Genomic DNA, 25,161 nt, shown 5'->3' on the forward strand with positions numbered 1-25,161 from the left:
CCAAAGAAATATGAAGCAGGAGAAAAAGGTTATTTCAAGTGAATTGAAAAGCAAATCAGAGGGAACACAGAAGACAAGAGCAATAAAGCTGAGGTGTATACAGCAGGTCTAATGAAGTTTAATGGCATGAGGTCATTATGACATTTCTCGATCATCTAGTAGTTTATTTCTGAACTTTGGTTTTCCAAATTGCTATCAAGTGTCTTCCTTGTAAAACTTCTGTGGCCTTTTAATTTTCTACTGATTATTTTGTTTTATTTTAATAACATATTTTATTTATAAAAAAAGTTGTACCAACTATGGATCATTACATATTATTTCAGGGGTTTTTTTACCTTGTAACTATACAAGATGAGCTGTTTTTGTACACCCAAAAGCTTGGGTGTGACAACTGCAAACTTGATTGGATATTACACAATCTGCTTGTGAAAGTCCCCCAATTTCAAGAGAGGGTTAAAATGTGGCATGAGGAAGAAACACCTGTTCAAAGCTTCCAGGATACATGGAACTAATGACACAGTTGTCTGGATCTTAGCTATATTGATTCTAAACTTATACCTAAGTAAGCCAACAGCTATTCAGCAAGGTATTATGCATAACTTTAGAAGAATTAAGTGACTGTATCTGCCCTCCAAAACACAATATTAAAATTTAACAGAATTATGCCTTGTGTTCCAATTACATTACATTACACTAAAATGCTGTATGACAAAAAAGTACTGGAGACAGTTACCTTCATAATATAGAGGTCAGCTAAATGAAATTTACTAATTCCTTCAAAAACAAACAACCCAAGGAAAGAAAAATATAGTCCTCATTTTAACAAAGACTAAGCATAGTGTTAGAAAGAAGCAAAGTATTAAATCAGCTGAAGTCAGCTTAAGTATTATATAGAAGTGGGAAAGATCATTTACTAAAAATAGGGATGTACAAAATTCAGTAAAGAACAGTTCTGTTTTCCTATCCCCATCCCCACATCATGCTGAATTTTTTCTGAAGGTGGTTTGATGTCATGTCTAGGACACATTCAATGGCTTCTGGCTCAGGGAATTAATTTCCAGAAACTGTTGAATCACCCTTAACATGTGATTTGGAGGAAGTTCCACATGGTATGGACATACAGAATGTTCCAGAGTTTTCAAGAGCATTTTGTTCCTGAATTGCTGGATTTTCTGCAACCCTTCATAAGAACATAAGAATAGTCCTGTTGTATCATGCCAAGGTTCACTTTAATCCAGCATCTTGTTACTCAACATCACCCATCAGATGCCTCCAAGATGCTAACAAGCAGGTGATGGAAACCTATCTCTCTCACACCATTGTTCCCCTACAACTGGTATCTGGAGACAAGCTGTCCTAAACTTGATAATAACCTCAAGTTTTAAAAGATCTGTCCTCCATGAATTAATCCAATTCCTTTTTAAAACCATCTTAAGTCATAGCAATCTGTTAGCCCTACAATGTAGACCAGACCAAGAAACAAGTGCCACATAGGTCTAAAACTACTTTTTTTAAATTAAGATTGGCTATAGTAACACAATCTTGCAAGTCTGAATGTATTTCTCCTCCTCCCTCTTTTATATTTACATGAATTAGAGGAGTGCTTGTCTAAGACATTTTCGTAACCCTCCATCTTTATCTGGGCTTCTGCAATGTTTTCCTACTTGCTGCCTTGGTAATGGAGCGTCCCTGTCTCCATCAAGATCATCATCTTAACCATCTACACTATCACCATACCTTGTGACAATGAATTCCACAAATTAATAATGCACTGTGTGAAATAGTGCATTCTTTTGTCTGTTCTAAATCTTCCAGTCAACTTCACTGGATGATCAGGATTTCGAGAAAGGGAGAAAAATGTTTCCCTGTCTATTGTCCCCATGCACGTATGATTTCATACATCTCTATCATGTCCCTTTAGTCACCCCTTTTTCCAAGCAAGAGAGTCCCAAATGTTCTAGCTTTTTCTTATAAACAAAATGCTCGAGCGGATCTTTTTGATTGTCCTCTTCTGCACTTTTTCTAGCTCTGTTACAAATGGGGTGACCAGTACTGTACATAGAATTCTAGATATGAAAATGCCATAAATTTGAATAAGAACATTACAAAGTTTTTGGTTTCATTTTCAATCCCTTTCTTAATGATGCCTAAGATAGAATTTTCCTTTTTTCACAGTTGTGCATTGAACTGTGCACTGTGACCTTAAGCTTTTTTTTCCTGGATAGTTACAAAGTCTCTCTGAAACAAATGCCCATTTAAAAAAATATATTAGGTATGACTGTGTGTTTTGCTGTGGTTTACAGCAAAGATCCGCCCATTCTCAGACAAAAGACAGATGGAAACCAAGCCCAAAAGACAAAGGTCTCCAGCCTGTTGCATCACTTAAGCAGAAGAAAGAAGTGCAAAAATTTGAACTTTAATTTCACTATAAATAGGGTGCATGTTTGATACACAGCAGTCACTGGAATTCTGTTAGTATGGTTTCATAAACCTAGTTATCCAAGCTTTGTCTCCTTGGAAAACTCTTCTTGATATTTTTGTCTTATCAGTCAAGGGAAGCCTGATAGTAGTAATTCTGCATTATATATTCTTAATATAATTTTCTTGCAGTTCTATAACTCTTGTCTGGACAGTATCACTGCAGCTGCAATAAGAAGTATATATATTCTTTAGAATCTAGCTCTTTTTAAAAACAGCTTTGGTCTGTGTGTATGTATAACATAAAGGTTTTTTTTATGGCTAATGTAGTTACCTTTCCTTTTTAAAATTACATTTGTGAGAATATAGACTTCCTTAACTTGTATGGATATTACATAACACTGTGAGGCCTATCCAAATTCCACACTTCCAACTTGGCTAGATGTGTAACACTTAGCCAGGGTTATTCCTATGCACAATTAATGTCTGATGGTATTATCAGCCAGGCATACTACAGTGCATGTTTAACATTGGTAGCTCTAGTTGGATTGATAACGGGCTGTGCCAATTATGGCAAATTTTATTCCTGATAACAGCATCTTGCCTTTACATCTTTCTGTTTTCCTGTTAAGAGTATTTTTATTTTTCTATTCAGAACAGATGGAACATTCTTCTGTGAATGCAGAGATGAGCTATCTCCAAATGTACATTTTTGTCTTCTATACTTGTATAGTCATATGACAACATTTATTCTGAAGAGGAGGAAGAGGTATGAAAAGCAATGGTCACTCTTCCAGCAAATAAAATCTGAACAACTCTCAGACCATTTTAATCTGCCAGATCTAGTTTTTATGTGTCCTATTATGTCAGTTTTTGTTGCAAAGAAATTATGTCAATATTATTGAATATTACATCTTATAGGAGAGGAAGGGAAACTGAATAGTTGGAATATTTGGAAGTTTTGGATGTAGTTATCTGCCCTTCTGTGTTCAGGGTAATAAACAGGAGAGGGGCAGGAAAGAAGGGAGACAGAAGAGAGATAATGTAAAAGTCAATGTACATTTTTAAAATTACATGCCTGTTGTCTTAGATGATACCCATTGGACTTCTCTGAAATAAAATACTTAATAAGAACAAAACCTGGATGTGACATTGCAATTCCGAAAGTAACAAACAATGAAAAACACCGCTGTAATAATCCAGCAGTTCTACATCTGGATGAAGTTCTATCTCTGCTCACTTGACTTTTGACAGCACTGCACTAACCAATTATAAGAAAACTGAGTGAACTATACATGCTCCACTGAAGATAAGTGCATCCACTCAATTCCTATTCTCTTAACTTGGCAGTGGAATTGGCAGTGTAATATTGTATAATCGTGCCTTTATTCTTAAAGAACCTTTAAAAGACCAGTCTTTAAAGGTAACGTGTATATTATATACATGTGAATGACATCCATATCGGAAATTAGATACAAGATCCAAACTAGCTGCAGATTTAGAACAAGAGTCCCTGCCCGCTCCCCTCCCATCATCCACCCCCTCTTCCGAGGGACTCCAGTCCCCTCCAGCTCGTCCCACTGCCCCCTTGGGAAGTCGGCACCCAGAGGCAGAGCGGGAAGCGCGAGAAATACATGCCACGTCCCTTGGGCTGAGGAGAGGCCCTGGCGGGGAAACGCCGGAGCAGCGCCCCTGAGGGTTCAGAAGAGGCCCCCTTCGGGAACCATCGGGGAGCGATGCAAAGGCCAGGCAGAGCCCGCGGCGGCTCCGGCCTAGCCGTGCCCCAAAGCCTGAGGCTCGCGTGACGGGGCCGCCCGCGCTGTCAGCCACGCGGCCCGGCAGCAGCCTCCCACCCCGCAAAAGACTTCCGCGTCCCCCGGCGCCTACTGGCTTAGCTGCCCGCCATCGCCCCTCCTTAGCGACTCACCCGGGCTTTTGCGATTGTAGCGAGCCTCCATGATGGAGCCTGCCTGGGATGCCTTCCTCCGCCGGGCGGAGCGCAGCAGTCCGGCCACGTAAGGCTCTTCGCAGTGACAACAACGCTGGGGGTGGCGAAGCGAGACGGTGCAGGGGGCGGGAGGAGGAAGCGGCCGGCCTCGCTCCCCACTCGCCTGATTCCCGGTCTCCTGACGTGGCGGTAGCTCAGGCAGAGTCGTGGAAAGGGCGAGCTGGTGCTAAGACTTTCCTCTTGGTCCCCTTTCCAAAGGACGGCAGCCGGCAGCCCTCCAGACCCCTCCGCTTTGCTCTAAGAGCACTGCGCATTAATTAATCCGGAGGAGGGTCGCCACCCTCTCAGCCTGTCTGTACTCATTTCTGCTCCTTGAACGCTTCGAGGCAAGATGGGGAAGAAGTATTCAGTACTGTAAACACGAATGAATGGATTTATTTATTTATTTAATTAATTAATTAATTAAATTTGTATGCTGCCCATCTCCCCCAGCGGGTGACTCTGGGCGGCTCACAATTAAAGTAAAAACCACAGTTACAAAATAAATACCCACATTAATTTTAATTAATTACTTAAAAATCAGGCTACTTAATTCAAAGAATTCAAAGACAAAAAGCTGGTTTGCAAATCTCCCTAACCTGAACTGTTTTTGAAACTGATTTTTTTTTTTTAACGTCATGCCTTTGTGCCGTCATGCTTCACCACCTCCGCAGCCCAGTTCCTGGGAAGCAGTAGATTGGCAAGGAGGACCCCAGACAACATCCTTCTGCTGTGTGAAGAATGGGCAGAAAGCATTTCACACTTAATTTTCACACTGAGCAGTTTTATTATTATTAGATTTTTGGATTTATCCTACCTTCTATATATGTATAACACAAGGCAGTGAACATGCTTAACGCTCCTGCCTATTTCCCCCCAGCAACAACCCTGTGAGGTGGTTTGGGCTGAGAGAGAGTTACTGGCCTAAAGTCATCCAGCTGGCTTTCATGCCGAAGGGAAGCCTAGGACTCAAGTCTCCTGCCTTCCACGCCAGACCCGCTGTACAGTTTTACAAATAATGGATTTAATGTCTTTCTGCTCAACTCAGTTTCCGTATAACTGTTAAAGAAAGGAGAATATCCTCTCTCAATGAGGTATTTTGGCTTAGTTTCTGTTGTTTCTCTCATACAGAACCAAAACAGTAACCATGTGCATACAGACATTATGCTAAACCATAATGTGTTTGGTTTTGGCAAGCCCAGCAATTGTAGTTTGTAAACCATGATTTATTACTTAGTGCAGTCTGTGAAGCCAAAAGCAGTTTAATTATTTTTAGAGGTAGCACGTCACACAGTCTTTTGGTCAGACGTTTTACTCACAATTTTTGACGGTGACCCTCCTGAATCTTGGTATCCCACATAACACCAATAACACCCGAGCTGCATTGCTTGCCAGTTGGTTTCCAGGTACAATTCACGGTGCTGGTTACCATCTTTAAAATCCAACATGGCTTGGACCCTGGTTCCCTTACTCCAGGCACAAGGTGTGCCTGCCAAGTGCTTGCTGAGAGCCCTCATCCTTTGTGAAGTGTGATGGGAGGAGACCTGGAGGTGACTTTTTTTTTTTTTTTTTTTGCAGAAGCTCCCCATTGCTGGAACATCCATCAGATACAAGATTGGCACCCTCCTAACATTTAGGAAGCTGCTGAAACTTGGACAGTGGAGTGAAAGGTTGCATTTGTAATGACCAGCAGGGCTATTAGTTTGAATATGAAATGGAATTATGGATTAGGATACCTGTTTTGTATTCTTGATTTTGCTGTAATAGTGTAGATTACAGGTATTGAGGATGTACCTGTACACCACTTGAAATCATATGACTGAAGTGCCATAAAACTCCCCAAATAACCATATAAATAGATCCAGGGACACATGGAGAAGAGTGGGCACAAAAAGGGACTGTGTTGGTTTTTTTCCCTGTTGGGTTTTCCTTTATATATTCCCTTGTGTGTATGAATAAAGCAAGGCAGGGCTAGAAGTAGAGAAACAGCTCTCCCCTCTGGCAATTGCACATCTAATTTTGGCCCTGACTCTCAGGTGACTGAAATACCCACTAGTGCCCTGATTCTGTTTTAGGAAAACCATTTGGTGTGCACACCCAAATTTTGGACTATTCTAATGAACTGACCTTTGTTATGGGAATTGTGTTCCAAGTTCTCTGCTTGCATCATTGGAGTTTAGGTCTCTAAAATGCTGCCTGAATGTCCTAAAATAGCATTCAAGTACTCTTTTCCTGGCTGATTTGAATTTGAATTAGAGAATGGCAGAGTGATTTCTTCACTCCAAAAAGCCTACCCTATCTGTGTAGTACTGAGACCTTCAGATACATATCCATGCATTCTGTGCCATGTGTTTTGCTTGTCATTGAATTGAGAAGACTGATTGCAGATGAGCAGATTTGGAGATACTTGCTTTGTTCAACAGAGAGAATGGTATAATTCTTAGGCAATTGGAGGCTCTAAAATTTTTTTGCATGGATATGAGTTTTGTCTGTACACTGATATACATGCACACACATATGCACACAACTACTAAAGGAGGGAAAATATCTTTATAGGACTCAAATGGGTTAAACAAATCAGAATTTTTAAAAAATTGTAGATTGTGGGGGAAAATATTTTCAAAATATAATGAGACTTGAATAGTCAATTATCTTACTTTGTGTCGTCCCCTGAAATAATTATACTGGTAAGGTACTTTTTTACCATATTAGCTGTCTCTAGTGGATACTTTCAAAGATTGTAATGTATCGATAATGAAAGAGAACGATTTTAAAATTAAATATTAAATGTAGGGCTCAATTCATAATCATGTGCAATTCAAATACTATTCTAACATTTCTAAATCCATTCTTTGGAATAACATGCAAACTGAACATCGTTTCACGTGTTCCTGCCAGGATGCTTCACGTGGAACATCCTCTCTGTGATGGGCTGGTACAGCTTGCTTGAGCCAGAGAAACCCCGTTTTGTCCATTTTTGTTCATGGTGCTCCCCTTCAGGCCCCTTTACCCCACATTGCAAATTCCTGGAACAATCATGTGGTTACTGTTATCGAAGAACTGACCCAGAGCAGCATTAGATTCAAGGCCAATTCCTTTTTTGTTAGAGATAAATTAGCTGAAAGTTCTACATACCAGTCTTATCAGATAGAGACAGATAGAAGGGAAGGGGCTGCAATATTTTAGCAAGGAGCCCACCTCTTGGGGAGGCTCTGCCCAACAAGGGGTGTGAATAATTTACTGCTTATTGCCTATTGCTTACTAATGATGATGTGTTTTTGTTTTCACAAATGTATAAAGGCTATACTTATTTATGTATAGGGGCTCTCGACTTGTGACTTGGGTCTGCCTCTTTATTACTCTACAGAATCAACAGGTTGCAGTTTCCCAACTTGTGTGTGATTTTGGCTCTTCGCACCAGGTAAATGATCCAACATTTGACTGGGCCAATCCACAACTTGGCCAACATCTGGAACACTGCAAACAGCTTCTGGATAGGATGATTTAGTTCTGGAAACTCAAGTTATCTCTGGAATGACATGGTTTAGGAGGAAGTTCAACAGTCCAGAGAAATGGAACGTTCTGGAATTCTCAGAAATGTTTCAAGACTGATGAATTTTGCACATCCCTAAATTGTGGCAATTCATGTCAACTGTTTTGGAATTTGGCATGTTATGAAAGCAAAAGCACAGACAAGCATCTATTTTCTGGAATTAATGTATTAGGTAAATAAATTATTTTTGTAAGTCAAATGCTTTCTGAATGATTTGAGAAATTATACACTTTTTGAATTACCTGATAATGTATGTTGCCCAAGTCTTACCTAAGATACTTTTATGGAAAATCCACCCTCTAATCTTTCAGTGCTGGTTACTACCAGTTAGTACTTCTACAAAATACTGAAATGGAGTTTTCTAGAAAACTGAACTTGCAATTAAAGGCAGGATCCCTCCACAACTCCTGGCTGCTGATACACGTTACAGAACTCTCACCAGTAAACAATGCCACTTAGCCTCTGACTTAAAAGTGACTGGGGATTTCTCTTCTGAGTTATCTATAATAAAAGATTATGCATTTGTGCTCTACCCTTTCTGCACACAATTATTGCAATTCCCATTTTTGTTAAATCAGGGTGTTCTTTTCCACTACAGTGGTACCTGGGTTCACGAACTTAATTCGTTCCGTGACTCTGGTCGCGACCCGAATCAAATTTTCCCATAAGGTTCAATGTAAATACGGTTAATCTGTTCTGACCCCTCTGAATTTGGTCGCGACCCGATTTTGGTCGCGTCCCGAATCAAATTTCCCCATAAGGTTCAATGTAATTACGGTTAATCCGTTCTGAACTATATATATATATTTTTTTAAACCGCAAAAATATGAAACAAAATACAGTACGAAGAGAGAGAACGCTAACCTTGCTCAACGCGACTTCTGGCGTGGAGGACAGGAAGGCGGGTGGGGAGGCGGTTATTGCTTGGAGGGAGAGTCCCCCTCCCTACAGGAAGCCATGACCACGTGTCATGGGAGGGAAAATGGCCGCGGATCCTGTTTGTCACCCAATCCGGCATTCGCGAACGGAGGCAAAATTTTGCGAACGGAGTTGTTCATGACCCGAATTGGTCGTGAACAGAAGCGTTCGTGACCCGAGGTACCACTGTATGTCATTCTCAAATGTTAAAATAAACAAACCAGACACAGCATGCATCCATTTCAAAATAAGTCTCTTTATAGAAAGGTACTTTTATGTAGAGGTAATATAAAGAGTAAGATGATTTTTCAGAATGTATGGAATGACTGGGGAGATATTCAATTTCAAATACTTTTTTAAAACAAAACTTTTAGTGTACCAGTAAGGACAACTAATAAATATTTTTATTGCTATTGTACTATACTTTTAAATTCCAGTTTACAAGATGGAAAATATTCACAGACTTGTAAAAAAAGTAATCTTACCATGTTTTCTTGATTGTTTATTTGTCTGCAGCATGTAGATGTACTATGATATATATTCTACTCAAGACCATACATAAAAAGTAATATTTTGTTTATCAAAAGTTCATTTTCACCATGAAACCTGGCAAAAGTGCAAAACAGTTCTGTTTTTAATATGTACAGTGTTTTGAAGAGTGGCTAGTGTGGAAAATTCCAAGTGAAGAATATACCAGTCCCATTCATGTGCTGGTTCTCAAATTTGGTGGCACTACACCAAATAATAAGCCTTAGATGTTACCAGTGTGGTAAGCAGTTCAATTACAGTGGCATTCTAGGTGTACCATTAAGCGTGGCCCTCTTGTTCTTCTGTACTTGGTTCTGATGCTTTTGTGCTTTGACTACTTTCATTCTCACTTCAAACACTTCATGTATGGCTTTGCGGAAGCAGTGGAAGTTGTAGTCTATTAGTCCTAAAGAAAAAGAAAACAAATGTGAATCTGTTTATCTAGTCTGAAAACCAAGGGGCCTGTTGAATATCCCACCTCTACCAAAGTTTTATGGGGTGTGGGGCCAGGTGGCAGCCTTTTCAGTGGCAATCCCCAGACTTTGGGATACTCTCTTCACAGACGTATGTCTGGCTCTTCTTACCCTTCTCGTGTTTCCTAAGGGTTTGAAGATGGTCTTGTTCGGGTGTCCCTTTTAGCTTGGACGATGGGGCAACCATCATTCTGACATAGAATGCTGAAATTCATTCCATGCATCACCCCATTACCCATAGTATCTCAAAAGGTTTTCATTGTAAACATTTAAGTATCAGATGTTCAAGTGGAAAACATGTCTCAATGCTTTCATTGGCTAAACAGTTACACATTTTTTGCTATTTCTATTTTGGTGGAATGCTAGCTGGAAGCATGCTGGCTGGGGAATTCTGGGAGTTGAAGTCCACACATCTTAAAGTTGCCAAGTTTGAGAAACACTGTGTTAGACTGTATTATCAAGACAGAGAAATATTTTCTTACAAAGGAAAACAAGATAGTAGGTAGGTTTAGGCAAAGAAGTTGAGTACCTTTTCTCTCAAAGCTTTCTTCTCTGACAAAGCAGACTAGTGCAAGGAACTTTGTCACTTCCTTTAGGTAAAGGACTGTTGTATTGTTCAATTTTATTATTGCTGTTGATTCTTTATCATAAGGTGTTCCAGCACCATCTTGTTTGAGCCTTAATAGCAATGGATTAAGGTGAAAGAAGAGAGTGGGGAAAACACAGCATTAATTTACTTCAGTCTAGAAGCTGCATTCTTTTTTTAATATTATTTAAAGACAAATTACAGACTGTATGCTTAGAGTGTGTCTAAATATGATCTACTGCATTATAAAACAGATGTGATAGTAGCAATGAAGATAACTACAGCAAATTAAAAGGATTTGTATTAAACATAAATCTTATTACAGTTATAGATCAGTTTATCATTAATAAGTTATAGACTAGTATAACATTAATAAGAATTACAGCCATTTCAGTAATAACAATGGAACCTGTGAGATGTAAATGATACATAAAAGCATTACTAACATAGTGCTATGTTAAAATTTTAAGATCCACATATAAAAATTCTTAGTATTAATACTAAGACTATAAACTAAGAAGTGAAAAAAACAACACAGAATACAAAATAGTATAAGAAAACATTATAATTAATCTGTAATAATAATAAAAATATGGGAACAGTTCTCATCTCATCTATTTATGGTAACAGTTTGGATACAATTAAAACATAACATATATTAAATACATTTTTAAAAGTTGGGGAAAAAACAAAGAAAGGTGCAAACAGAAATGTGTTGGATGAAGAGATGGATGTTCAACAGGTGCCTTAAAATCATAAGAGTGGGACTTTCCAAATACTGCAGAGAAAATGGACTCTATTGCAGAGATAACTTACTTGCAACAAACCACAAATGCTAATCTGCATGTACAGATTTTCTATACTGGTAAAAAGATGACAGGTTATCCTGATCTCAAATCATTTAAATGTCATATTCCAAAAAACAAAAAATCTTGAATTTGGTTGAGTAGCTAATTGGCAACCAGTCAAATTGCTTCATTAGGTGTTCTACTCTCACTGTTCCACTGTGTACCCCTGCAGCTTCTGAACTATGCGTAAAGGAAACCACAAACAGAATGCACTACTGCAAAATAAGTGTGAAGTTATCAGGGGTAACTGATTTATAGATTTGTTATAGATTTGTAACTGGTTATAGATCCTCCTGGCCAAAGAGATCACAAGATGATTTTAATCATATCACCAAATTATATATCTGTTAGACCCCACAGGATTTAGCCACCCAAATCAGTTTCATATATTTCAGGGATGCGCTGAGAAGTAAAAAGTAATAACAAAAAGCAAAATAGCCTCTCTCTGCTACCAATAGACAGCTACAATTTAATTATTTTTCTACAAGTTCCTTTTTAACATCAAATAATCTATTAACTACAAAGAGTTTTTCTGAAAACATGACTTCACAACATTGTTCCCCATTTTCTTTTATAACCAAATAAAGCACAATACTTTATATTTAACCTCTATGTAAAAAGTCAAATATCATATCTACCCAAAAGGAAAATCATCCTGTCCTCCACAAAGGAGAGACAAAAAGTCTCTCTTAAAAAAAGATTAGAAATTTAGCAACCTCCCCCCTGCTTCATTACCAAATTCTCATCCTATCTAAAACAACTTTCCCATTTTAAGGATAAATTATTGGGTAATAAACTAGCCTTATTTTCATATCCTCTTCTTTATTCATTTTTCTCCCTTTCACCTCAACTTTTTCCATTCCAGTCAGTGCACTTCAAAATTGCAGCACCACTCTGATCCTTATATGTTTGTGTATCTGTGTGTACATGTATGTATGCGTATAAAAACTGCATGCAGCATGACTTGATTCTCATTGATATTTTCAAGATAATTTGAACTACTGTTTTTCCAAGCTTTGAGAAGAGCAAATTTATAGCATATCATTGTATATGCAAATATTAGGTTTTTCATTACAAATAAACTGTCATGTGATGATTATACATTAGCTGCAAACAAGCACAAAGGATAGCAAAAATACTCTTACAAACTTACCCATAGATGCAGGAAATGTCAATGACAACATCTATCATATCACAGCTGAGCTCATAAGTTTGCATGTCCACTGGGGTACTATCAGTTGCAATATAAATTTTACTTACTACATCAAAGAGAAATGCTTTCTCAATTCCAGAATTCTACAAGGGAACATGGATTTTGTTACAAGGAACCTAATATTTATACAATAATGAAATAATATATAATACATAATATACATATTACACACACACTATACATAATACAGTATAATATAGCTTCCCAAAGTCACTGGGAGTCAGGCAGCATATAAATTTAATAATAATAATAATAATAATAATAATAATAATAATAATAATAGGAACAGCTTATATCCTGCAACAATATCTTGAACACCATGAAACAACATCTGCCTTCCCTCCTGGGAAGGACTTAATAGGTGGATAAAAATGCCAAATCCAGTCTAAACATGGCTATGTGACCAACCAACATCATCATCATAAAACATTGCACAATAGAGATAACTTTCCTAGAACTCTAGGATTATCTGGACTGCTTTCAGTCAGGATTCATACTCGGTTATAATGCTGAGATGGCACTAGTTGCTCTTCTTCATGACCTTTGGTGGGATCAAGATGGGAGTACTCATCCATCCTGGCCTTTTTGGCAACCTTGGATACCACTGATCCTGGTATCCTTCTGGACTGGCTCAGGGGATTCTCCTCCTTTCTTGAGTTAGTGTTGGCAGGTGGGAAAGATTGGACCCAAGGACCCTGCTTTGTGGGGTTCCTCTGGCCTTTACTCTCTCACCACTTCTATTTTGAATCTACATGAAGCTGCTGGGGGAGGTTGTCTGCCAGCACATCTCTGTGGTCTATGTATCCCAATTATTCATCTCTGCCACAGGCCAACCAAGTGATGCAATTCTTTGTTGATGTCTGAAAGCTGTGGGGGTCTGGAAGAGGGAAAGAATAGGCTTCAGCTGAACCCTGGCAAGACTAAGTGGTTGTGGGTTTTGAGATCCTTCTAGATCTGGAGATTTTCCATCCCTATTTCTGAAAGGGGTTGTAATCCCCCAGACAGAACAGGTGTGCAATTTGGGAATCCTCCTGAACTTGCAGCTCCTGCTCAACAAGCAGGTAGCAGTCATGGCTAACAGGACCTTTGCACAGGTCTGCCTTGTGCACCAACTGTGCCTGTTTCTGGATTCAGAGGCCTTGGTCATGGTGATAAATGTCTTAGTCACTTCCCTTTGGATTACTGCTATATACTCTACATGGGGTTGCCCTTGAAGAGCATTCATTAGCTGCAGCTAGTCCAGGATGCAGCAGTGCAGGCAGTCTGAGGCATTCCATGATACACCCACAAAACACCTCTGCTCCAAAAGCTGCACTGGCTCCCAGCTGGCTTCTGGGTGTAATTTGAGGTGTGGTTATCAACTATATGGCAGTTATTTGCATGACTGCCATCTCCAGTTGTCTCTTCCCACATCACCAGAATTGGCAGAGTCTATGTGCTCTAGGTCCCATCTATTAAAAAATGTCATCTTGTGGGAGCTAGGAGTCATACCTCACTTGCTTGGTGGAACAGCATTCCCACACAGATCCAGATGTTAAAGATCTGAATGTCCCCATAAGTATTTGATCTGGGAGGTTAAGTGAGCCCCACTGGCTAGTTGTTTATTGTTTCAGTAACTGTAGTGGCATGTGGTTCATTATCTTTTTTTGCATTTTGTTTAATAAAGTGCATTATTGCTTTGGTTTTAAGCTTGCATACCACCTAGAGTCATGTTGGTGAGATGGGCAGCAATATAAATTGCATGAATAAATATATAAATAAATCCACCATTCACTCAAGGCAGGAACTGGTGGATCATAAGTGGTCTTTGGATTCCAAGTTCTAAGCTATTATTATTTTATAAACACTGCACATTTGGTAAAGTAATAAATGTTAGACTGCACAGCACTTTTAGTGTTTAATACAGAATCTCATAATAAAATAATAGCAATATTTTTCAAAACTTTAAAAAATTAAAATGTGCTTTTGCAATAAACATGCAAGATATAGGAAGTACATGCACATACAAAGGTATTTACCGAGATAAAAATGTTAAGCAAGTTTTCCAAAGTTGGAAGCTGTGGAATTAATTTCTGAACCACTTTGCTGAATGCTTCAAATATAGAATGGTCATATATACTTGTCAAATAAAAGCTGGAAAAAGAAAAAAAAATCAATATAATAATTTGAAGTAAACAATTGTGAAGAGCTTAGTTAAAAAGATAAAAAATGCTGAAAAAATAACATAATATTCTGTTTTGTTTTGTAAGCAACACTGAATATATTGCTGGGAAGCACAGTAGAAACTGAATGAATGGCAAAAAAAGAAGAGCACTAGATTTAAAAAAAATCTAAATTGTGACTTGATCTCACAATTTTCAAGGAATTTATTTTCAACAGATGGTGGGTTAATGGTAACAAGATTCATATTCTTCCTAACTGGGTTTATAGCATCTTGTGAAGTGACTTTAATGAAATATAGTTAGTCTTCAGTTAATGCCAGTAACTGGGACCTGCAATTCCATCGCTAAGCGACACAGTTGTAAAGTATGATGTTATGTGATTACGCTGACTTACAATGGCAGTTCTGGCAGTTCCAGTCACAGTCGTTAAGTGAATCCTGTGTGGTCGTTAAGCACGATGTTACGTGATGGCCATTTGCGACCTCCTCCCGGCTTCCCCATTGACTTCACTTGTTGGAAGGCAGCAATGAAAATCACAAATGGCGATCACGTGACCGCAGGACACTGCAACTGTTGTAATTGTGAGCTAGTTGCTAAGTACCCGAATCGCAATCAAGTGACTGCAGGGATGCTGCAATGGCCGCAACTTCGAGGACCGGTCTTAAGTCTCCTCGTTCAGTGTCATCATAACTTTGAATGGTTGCTGAACGCACGGTTGATACCTGAAGACTATCTGTAAAGTTCATTATCACACAAAGTCAATTAAAATGTTCTATTGTATCATTGAATTATTTTCAATGTAGTGAATTATGTCACTACAAAAAACAGCATGTCACTACAAAAAACAGCAAAAGTGTATTCTCAATATAGTTTTCTCCAAGTCAGGAACATCAACAACTTTGATATTAGTAAAATGCATCACTTTACCACAGTCTTCCTCCCCAAAGTGGTGCCCTCTAGAAGTATACTACTCTGAGTCATACTGACTGGGAATGACTGGAATACTTGCCTCTGTCAATTAAAAAAAAACTATTGTTTTAAGTATGGCTAACACCAGCAAGCACATTTGGTAATTAAATACTGTAACTAAAACTAATAAAAAACAGCATTTCAAATTCACTTGATCTTTCACATAGATAAACCATGGCTCTAAGCTTACTAAGACTTTGCCTAAGTTTGACATTACCATGTTTCTTTTAATGTTACACATAGCTTTCCTTTTTCTCCCCAGCAAACTCCAGTCATTGCAGTGTTTTTCTCACCTCAAGTGGATTTTTTCTAATCCAGCATCTGCAAGATCATCATTTGCCCGCTGATGAATGTCTCTTTGTGTTTCAATTTTGTGATCATCAGATAATCCATCAACTTTGTGAATAAATATTTCAAAGTTTATATCTGGATTTACTTTATATGCTCTTGTCACAGTAAGATGCAATCTAGCTAATGCTTCCATATAGTCATCCTAAAAAAAAGAATTGGATAAAACATGTGACTTAAAATTTCAGCCTGAATTCTTTTTATTCAAAAAGTATTATGTGAAACTTCCATTCCATTAAAATAGTACTTCATTAACAAAAAAACAAAAACAAAACAAAAACAAAAAGAGAGGAGTATTTCAACAAGTTATTAATCATTAACTCTGTCCCTATTTAAAGAATATGAGCTGATATTCTTACGACTACCTAATCCAATGTTCTATTCCCACAATGGCCAACACTCATGCTGTTATTCCCTAGCAGCTACTGCTGATACACCTTGCATCTGACATTGGAGACAATACAGACACATCATCGTTAGTAATCACCAAAAGCCTTAACCTCCTTCGTTCTGCCTATTTAAGCAGTTCCTTAACACAAGTTAGTTCCTCGTTATATATTTTATGTTTGTTACGCTTATATGACACCTTTCCTCAAAGTGCTCAAGGTAGCGTACTTAGCACTCCTTTCTCTAATTTTTCCCTACAAAAATAACCTGTAAGTTGGGCAAAGAGGGAATGACTGACCCACAGTCACACCGGGAGCTGAGAGTGGATCTGAATCTGGATGACCTTAAGCACTATACCGCACTAGTATAATCATAAACCATAATTGTGCATTATATGTAATACGTATTAAAAAACAGGCTACTTCTGCCATGCTTACAGTGGTTTCAACTGAATGGTGTTTTGAACATATTGTAATTATTTAATTAATATTTATCTATTTTAATCAATATTTATTCTATTTTTACTGTAAACTGCCCAGAGTCACCCCACAGTGAGATGACAAATTTGAAATATAAATAAATAAATAAATAAATAAATAAATAAATAAATAAATAAATGGTGTTATCCTCTTCCTATGGCTATTTTTTTATACCTTCCACATTTGCATGTGGGGAGGACTATCAAGACTTCTGGCTTATCAAGCATTGGTACTATGTATACACAGTGCTCCAGCCACTCTCACTTGACTCCTGCAAGTTGCAGCAACTAAACCACATATAGGCAACCTGCAGCTCTTAGGCTGTATTTCATTTAGACCCTCAAAGATCGCACTGCTTAAATTCAGCAACAAATTGGTCAATTTCCCATACAATGATATTTGGTGCAAAAAATGCCAAAATAAGGGTAGAAACAGATATGCCACATTTCTGAGAGGTAAAATGCCATCTCTATTATCCTTCAATGAACCTCAAACAATAAAATTGCTAAAAAAATTATCTCATGCTGGTTAAAAACCTGAGTTATGGCCCCTACCTGGAAAAGTTGCTTGCCCCTAAGCTAAGCAAATCTAAATATATGTGTCAATGGTTCAATTCCACGTTCAAACAAGAAACTCTGGCTTGATCGTTGCAGAAAAAGCTAAAGCTGGAATACAGAACTAAAGATAATTTTGTGTTAAGGGAGTAAAAGTTCAACTTTTTTTTAATCTTATGAAATATTTAACAAAGTAGAGAACCAGGTTCAATTCCCCAATAAGATAAAAATTCACTAGGTGATCTTAGGCAATGGGTTGTGTCTCAGCATAAATTGTCTTATAGAGTGGTTGTGAGGATAAAAAGGAGAGATACGACATGCCACCCTGAGTTTCTTGGATGGACAGAAGAACAAAACTGTAATGCAATTAATGTGATATCAATATCATCCTGCTTTTGCTGTGGTCAACAATGTAAGCTTATGATGTTTCCTGGCACTTTTAGGACACATTTAAAGAAAAGGAGCTGAACAGGCAACTCTTACCAGTAACTTTAAAAATGTTCTGAATACCAGTTTCATCAGAGTTTACATCACTGGACCTAACTTCACATTACATTAACAGCTGGAACACGTGAAAGGATTATGTTTACCTTGCTCTTCAAAAAATTAAAAACAATTCTCCATCTTAGTTTCAATTCTTATAACCATTTCTATGATTGCAGGAAATGTGTAACTTTAGATTACTCTGATGGGTTACATATATGGAAGCAGAAGTGCAAGCGATTGAAGGTATTTGTAGTATCTAAATAAAAACGTACTGTACAACAGAATCCAAAGGGGCCCTTTTATGGCAGAAGGCTTTTTCCTCATCCAAGGGTGTAGAATTCTGATTTCTATCAAATTGTACCATTTGCAGATCTCACACTGCATTTCACAGTTCCAACAATACTTAGGAAAAGGGTTAAAAAAGGTGGGATGTTCTGCAGTGGGAATCCAAGACATGGAAAAAGAAGTCCTGTTACTTGCAATTCTCTAGAGAGTTAGTCACATTCTCCTTAATTTTCATCATCTATTCCACTCATCTACAGTCAAGTAGTGTTCATTTGTGCAAATTCAAGGTTTGAGTATGATTAAAAAAGTCAAATTGGTTTAACATCATCATCTTCTTCTTACCTGAGAATCAATCACAAATATCAGTGCTCCAGTGCCACGGAAAATCATTTCATAGTCAAAAGTAGGATCAAAAAAATCAATCTGTCCGGGAAAGTCCCATATCTGAAAGTTAACAAAGGAGCTGTTGGAAACATCTTCTCGACAGATCTTGTTAGTGCTCTCCAAGAAAAGAGTTTCATTTGGTGACATTTTATGAAAAACAACTTTCTGAATGGAAGACTTCCCACTTCTTCTCAGTCCCATGAGCAGGATTCTTGGCTTAACTTCAGTACTAAAAGGATCACTGAAATCTAGAACTGAATAAAACCAGATTTTTTTAGTTTAGTTTTTTAGTGTACAAAACTATGTTTATCTTGCATCCAAATCCGAATGTAATTTCAATTTATTATTTTAACTCTTCTTTGCAATCTAAGGATTCTTTCTTTTCTGGTACCAAAGAGCAGCTGAATTAACTTTGAAATGACTGATAATTATCTTTAAATAGTATACTTCCAGCTATTTTTTTATCTTTACCTACTAGTCTGAAAAACTCACATCTCTTGCAAAATAAGCCACAAAGTGTGGAAATAAATGCAGATGATATTAATCAGAATTCCATATTGCATACGCCTTACCATGTTCCCATCTCACAGAGCTGTAAACTTTAATCATTAGATGAATTAAAGTTGTAGCTAATTAGATGAGCTAAGATTTTAAAGCAAAAAGGCTTTTTTCATAATTGTAAGGCTATTTTGATTCTGATTGGATGCTATAATTATTACAGTACAGTGCAACAGATGCAGTGAATAAAATAGAAAATATTAAAAATGGCAAAGACTGGTGGCATTATATTTACTGTCGATTTTTTCAATCCTCTCTATAACTCAAAAACTAACTATCCTTTTAGGTTTACTCCATAGGTCTGAAAGCTCTTTTGGAGAGTTGGGGGAGGGGAGGGTTGTTGTGAAGATTGCCTGCCCAACCCTTCCAAATTCAGATATACCACTGAAGTGAAATGTGGGCAAAAGGACCCCTTCCATTCACCAAATGGACAATATAGATCCAATCCAGATGAAAGGAAAATCCTTACTCTTCTAAAGTATAGTATTTCCTACTCAGCATGCACGTTTCCATTACAGGCTGAAGGAAATTAAGGTTATAGATCTTTGTAGAACTTTGGATAGGTCAATGGCTGCTATTTGCTTCCATTTAGGAAAGCTAGAGTAATGAGAGATATTCTCTGATCCTGAATTTATTCTCATAACTATTTTCCCAATGTATTTGTCTGCATGTAGCATAGCTAATCTCTTAGACCATGTTTCAAGCTGAGGATCAGGAACAAATGCTAGGCTTGGATTCCCTTGCTATCCTCTGTATGCCCAGAATTAGTTAGCATGTCTGAAACAACGCTTAGCTGATATACATTGGATAATTATTCCTTTTTCACAAGGCCGATTCAAGACCTCTCCATTATCCCCATCCACTATTTGTGGAATGGAGCTCAGAAACATAATTTCTGTCTAGGCAAAACAGTTCAGAGAAGAGCTCTGAAACTTGAGATAACACGTATGTTAACTGAATCACGGGAAGTAATCTGATGAAGAACCTGGAAAAGTATACCCATTTCTATGGCATGTACACTGGAAATATTTGTTATGTTCTAAGAGGAGCAAGTGCTCCTCAAAACACTGTTATTAAAAGCTCTTTTTCTGTATCTACTGCATGTCAACAACGTTAACTCAATACAGCCTCTTTGAAGCAAAGAGAAAAAAGCCTTTTTATGTATTCATATCAGAAAACACAATCTGCATTATTTAGGGCTACGCTCCAAGAAACCTAACATCTGAAGCAATCTGTCTATTCTCAGTAAAGGCAAAGAGAGTATAGTCTAAAACGAAAATAGTCCATGTTTCCTGTAAAAAACATTTTCTGTTTAAGCCAAAAGTTTAACTCTGCTGAACCATTAGAAAAAAAAGTGTTTTTCTCTGTAGAAGTATATATACACATATTTTTAATGCCATCACTTCAATGCACCAATTTTATTAAAAGAAAAACAAAAAAACCTAACCAAAAGGACAACTGGCTGGAGTACAGCCTGCAATACGGAGACTGACATTCACAGCTGCAAAGGCACTCTGAACTCCAGCCTTTTATGGCTCTTGCCTTTTATGGATCTGAAATCAGCCTTCCTTAAAACTTCCTATCATTATGATACATACACTCTGCTTGCATACTGAATACCTCCACCACAATGCAATCTTAAAAGATTGCTTAAATATTTTTCTTCAAGTTGTATTTAAGATCTCAACCTCTTAACTAAGGTTTCTTTTTCTCCTCTTAAAATAAAGGTTGAACCCAACCTCCACCTATAACTTATTTTCCCCTCAATGTTCATAGTTACCTACTCTTTGCTTTAGTTTCTCATTAACATTCATCCCACTCCCACTCCTTATCTAGACCCAGTTCTTCCTTACAGTATTTGACACCAAAAAAGGCTCTACATAATAAGCTGAATGACCACCAATCTGTGAATTCCATATTCTCCTAATGCTAGGACTACACACTATTGTTCAGTCACATGCACATTTCTTTCCCTCTTCCCTCCCCCTTCTCTTCTTCTTTCCCACAAAACACAACTGACAATACTTGAGATCTATTTGTTCCCTCCTCAGATCCTCAATCAATGCTCTCAAAGCAGTTGGACACAGAAAACCTAGAGCTGTGTAATCTCTGTGATAGATCTGACCTTTCAGAAAGTTAGCTGCCTACAGTACTATATTCATCTTTACTTTATATGCATTTTGGGAGCACACGTGTTTTAACTTTCCTTTTTAAACAAAGGATGGGGTCATGTCTAAATACCCCCTTTTAACTGTAAGATGCATATGTATATGAACGTACAGTACAGTGCAGAAATGTAAAAGGCTATTTGAAGCTCATCTTGGGGATTTGGGGCATTTGTGCTGTGTGTGAAACATCCAGTAGACCACTATTTAAACTTAGATCTTGTGCAACTGTGTGCTTTTTGTGCCTACTTATAAAATACAGAGAACAAGAATTATTGTATTTATTTTTATTATTTTACACCCATCCACCATTAACTACTTTTACACCTGTTGCAATAATTGTATCGAAGAGTTTGAGCTGAACATCAGGAAAATTCCCAAATCCCAGTTCAGCTCTTTCATTAGGGGCAAATGCACACATTCTCAGCCTCTAGCCTTAGTGTTTCATCCATAGCATTAACTAAAATTCTGAGATTTTTTGCAAAACTTAGCTTATTAATGTTTGCAAACTGCCTCTGCTCTGATATGCAGCAAAAAATAGGAGTAAAAAGCTTACTTGCTAAAAATTCCAATTCCAATATCGGGGCCCATCAAAAATTTAGAACACATCCCAAGAGGTCAGGTCAGATTTCTCTGTAAATCACCACAATGCATGACACAAATATGTTTCAATCCAGCACACTCATATACTGCTAGCTGACTCTAGGGAAATCTTGCCTGTTGTCCAACTCATCTTAGTCTTAGCATCGTTATGTTCTCATAGTAAAGGCCAACTATAAGCTACCCCAAACACCAACTCCATTCAGTTATTAAATTTCCCACCAACTCTCAAATACCTGTACCAGCCTACTCCTAAATGCCCTCTATCTTCAGGCTTTTCATTTATTCCAAGTTTACACGTTCTTCCCTCATTTTGTACTAAGTTTTGTCTTTGCTCATGCACACATTTAAATTTTGTTTTACAGCATTCTCACTCAACTGTTTCCCTATCCTCAAAGCCCAGTTTCCTTGCTCCCAAAGCTCTGCTCCTCCTCCTAACTTTCCTTTCTCCACCAGTGTTGCCACTTTTTTGTACACCTACAAATGCAGGCACAGAATGTATAAAACACAAAGGGTGGCCATGAGAAAAATGGTAGGATCCCTATTAAGAAGCAGAATTACTAATGGAAAACCATTAGATGGGAGGAAAAAACCTTTGGATTTCTGCAGCCCAGATTTGGTAGCCGCAGCAAAAACAATAAAGTGGGGCCAGCAAAGCTCAAGAAAGAGGGCCAAGTGACTGAATGGCCCGGAAGCAACTTCCTTTTCCATTTCTTCTTAAAATCCCCAACTAGGGGTAATTGTGTTTTTATCTCCTATCCCTTCCACAGCAGTAACAGGAAAGAAAAGGAGAAGCTCGAGTTGTGGGAAATATTTCTAAGGAGCAGAGATGGAAAGACTGAGCTTGTTCTTGTTCTGTCCAAGAACACAGGTGAAAAAGAGACATTTCCTTTTCACTTCTCATTTCCTTTAAACCGTGTTAGATATAAGAAAGGTTCTACTATTAGGTAGAATGAGTCTCCTGCCAAGGGTGCTTACCTTCCCTTAAACAAGGGTGAAGCCAAGGCCTGTGTTGGCAGAGAGTCTCAGGTCCTTGAAAATCCCAAAGGCTATGGCACTTCTTTTTCTGTGAAGCCACACTCACTTCCAACTTGCAAAAAAGGGCCTCAGTCTTTGGCCTTACCCATTCTGAGTACTATAAAAAAGGCCGTAGCATTTTTGTGCATCCTTGCTATAAGAGGACAGGGCTGCATCTAAGGCTCTGACAACCTTACAGAGCTGTAGCGAAGACTAGGCAGAGGGTGTTCCTGAATGAAAGCTGGATATAAGTTTAATTTTAAAAAATAGTATCTTGCACCCCCTAAGTTAGCTGTTTGGCCTCAGGTTTTTAAAAAAACATTATCTCATTGCCTGTGTTGAAATAAGATTTAAGGGTTAGCCTTTAATGACTCTTGAACACTGGAATCTGTGGCGGGATGGAAGGCAACCATCTTTGCTCTCACCTCAAGCCAGCCGATCCTCCCTTGGTCCCTCCTGCCCTAGAGAAAGGCTGCATTCACATGGCACACCGAACTGCAAGGAGCAAGTTAGCTTAACCTGCTGCGAGATCCAAACCCGTGTGGCTAATTTATTGCTCAATATGCCGAGAACGCAGACAATTGGGTAAGCTGACCCAACCATGATTCAGTTAACCATGGGTAAACGTGTGTCAAACAGAAGGGGCAAATTTCAGGGTGCAGTTCCCACCCACCACGGAACCAAGCTTTTCGAAGATGGGGGAGATCCCAACTTTAACTTCAAGCCGCCCCCAACCTCACTCGATCCCCGCAGCCCCTCCCTCCTCTCTGGGGCGCGCTCTCAGATGGGCGCACCTCCCGCGTGCGGACGCCTGGGCTTCTGCCCTCCCCCCTCCCCCTCTTTCCTGCTCACTCCGCCCCAAACAAAGGGCCTGGCAGCGAAGTCGTAAGGACAGGCTGCTTGCTCTTCCCTCGCCTTCCCTCCGTTGCAGTCGCAGGAGCTACTTACACGCCCCGTCCCCGCTTTTCTCGTGGTCGCCATCCGAGAAAGACTCACTCCCATCCCCGTAATCTGCTAGCCCAACAATCTCGTCCTCTTCTTCCTCCTCTTCCTCCTCTTCTTCCTCCTCCTCTTCCTCCGCTCCTTCGTCGTCCTCCTGCTCCTTCAACTTCCCTGGCACCTGGCTCATCCTGATCCCGCCCCGGTTTCGCCCTTGCCAAGCACCGGTCTTCCCGCGGTGTCGTCTCTCCAGGTTGCCTCTCGGGCACTCGAGCCTAAATTGTTTCCTTCCTTCTCTTTTTCTTCCTCCTCGTCGCAGTTGTCAAAGGAAAGTCAGCCAAGGCCCTACAGTCCCTCCCAGAGGAGAGAAACTGCGTGACCCAAGTCACCTGACAGGCACACACACACGCATATACACAGTCACTCATGGAGTAACATAATAGTTAGGCGCACAGAAGTGAGAACCCTCGTGGTTGCAGGGAGGGGCCCCTGCCCATGAGCGCACACCCTTGTTTTTATTTCTGTTGTACGATGCACACTGCAGTTCGCGCTTGGAGGAATCGGTGGATAAATATAAAAGGCTGCTCGGGACCGACAGTGCCTCGAAACGGCCTCTCCTACCCTCCCCCAAATATGCGCGTGGAGTAGTTTTATAATGGTTAACAGTGGGCGAAGAAAAAGAACTCTGCTTATGCTCAAAGGCAGTCGTAAAAAGATTCGCTGGAGGAGGACTTTTCTCAGTCGGGGTTTTTCTCTCGAGCTGCAACGCTAGGAAAGGACAAGTTGCGTGATTGTTTAATGAAAGTCAAGGTATGGATGTCCCTCTTGGATTTGAAACAGGAGCATTTACAGAGTGTATCTTTTATTACTGGTAAATATTCGCTCCCAAAGAGACCAGAGGGAGAAAACTGTAAGATCCAGCATCTGCAGTACACAATGGTGTGTGTGTGTGAAGCCTTAATAGTAAGACTTACTAGTGAGTAAGCATGCTTGGAATCATACTACAAATGCCAGGGTTGCATAGAATCAGCCTATCCAGGGCTCTGTCTTTTAAAGGGCTACTTCACATAGCGTGTGAGGTTATGTATCTGCTTCCGTGTATGCTCTGCCGCTGTGTTGTGTCTGTGTTCGTGTGCCCTGGGAAACACGACGGGCTGCTACTACTCTGATCTGAATCACATGACTGGGATAGTAGAGGGAACTGACCAGCTGCCTCTCCCGTAAGGATGCGTTGGGTGTTTAGTTTTGTTTTTCCTCCACAGCTCCCGACCTGATCCGGCTCGTTTTCCCGCCTTCTCTCCCTC

The 25,161-nt window shown here is 39.0% G+C and overlaps 3 protein-coding genes and 1 long non-coding RNA gene across 5 annotated transcripts in view; 2 read left to right on the forward strand and 2 right to left on the reverse strand.

The window, feature by feature from the left end:
• The window catches only part of UBE2J1 (ubiquitin conjugating enzyme E2 J1), a 26,282-nt gene extending 21,645 nt beyond the window's left edge, over positions 1-4,637 (reverse strand). Inside the window, exon 1 of the mRNA XM_007421793.4 lies at positions 4,346-4,637. Within this exon, the coding sequence (XP_007421855.1) occupies positions 4,346-4,376 (31 nt within the window). The 5' untranslated portion in view covers positions 4,377-4,637. The remainder of the gene's footprint in view (positions 1-4,345) is intronic.
• LOC148217057 (uncharacterized) lies at positions 4,001-8,247 on the forward strand. Its single transcript, XR_015795768.1, has 3 exons — positions 4,001-4,433; positions 5,984-6,075; positions 7,773-8,247. It is a non-coding gene; the product is annotated as an uncharacterized LOC148217057 (long non-coding RNA).
• An 849-nt stretch (positions 8,248-9,096) lies between these two features.
• RRAGD (Ras related GTP binding D) lies at positions 9,097-24,203 on the reverse strand. Its single transcript, XM_007421794.4, has 7 exons — positions 23,867-24,203; positions 18,537-18,832; positions 15,949-16,148; positions 14,543-14,657; positions 12,465-12,607; positions 10,407-10,555; positions 9,097-9,810 (listed from the first exon to the last, which is right to left on the reverse strand). Exons 1-7 carry the CDS (start codon positions 24,045-24,047, stop codon positions 9,659-9,661), a joined length of 1,236 nt encoding a protein of 411 aa, XP_007421856.1. The 5' UTR covers positions 24,048-24,203; the 3' UTR covers positions 9,097-9,658.
• Positions 23,370-25,161, forward strand: part of ANKRD6 (ankyrin repeat domain 6) — an 87,107-nt gene continuing 85,315 nt past the window's right edge. The window contains exon 1 of one of the 2 annotated variants that reach the window (XM_025174255.2): positions 23,370-23,503. The gene's annotated coding sequence lies outside the window, so the exon portion shown is untranslated. Of the gene's footprint in view, positions 23,504-24,401; positions 24,668-25,161 lie in introns of those variants that run through there. The other variant, XM_088138461.1, reaches the window with a different exon arrangement.

The sequence above is a fragment of the Python bivittatus genome, unplaced genomic scaffold, assembly GCF_059951505.1.
Source record: "Python bivittatus isolate LINGU-HERP-01145 unplaced genomic scaffold, Pbiv_v1 ctg000020_np1212, whole genome shotgun sequence".
NCBI lineage: Eukaryota > Metazoa > Chordata > Lepidosauria > Squamata > Pythonidae > Python > Python bivittatus.

Excerpts from the sequence above, each read along its gene's own strand:
- RRAGD (XM_007421794.4), bottom strand. The coding sequence starts at position 24,047 with ATGAGCCAGGTGCCAGGGAAGTTGAAGGAGCAGGAGGACGACGAAGGA. Across the intron at positions 10,556-12,464 it reads GACATTTCCTGCATCTATGG|GCTCAAACAAGATGGTGCTG; the intron begins GTAAGTTTGTAA and ends ATTGCTATTAAG. Across the intron at positions 9,811-10,406 it reads AGAAAGCTTTGAGAGAAAAG|GACTAATAGACTACAACTTC; the intron begins GTACTCAACTTC and ends CTTTTTCTTTAG.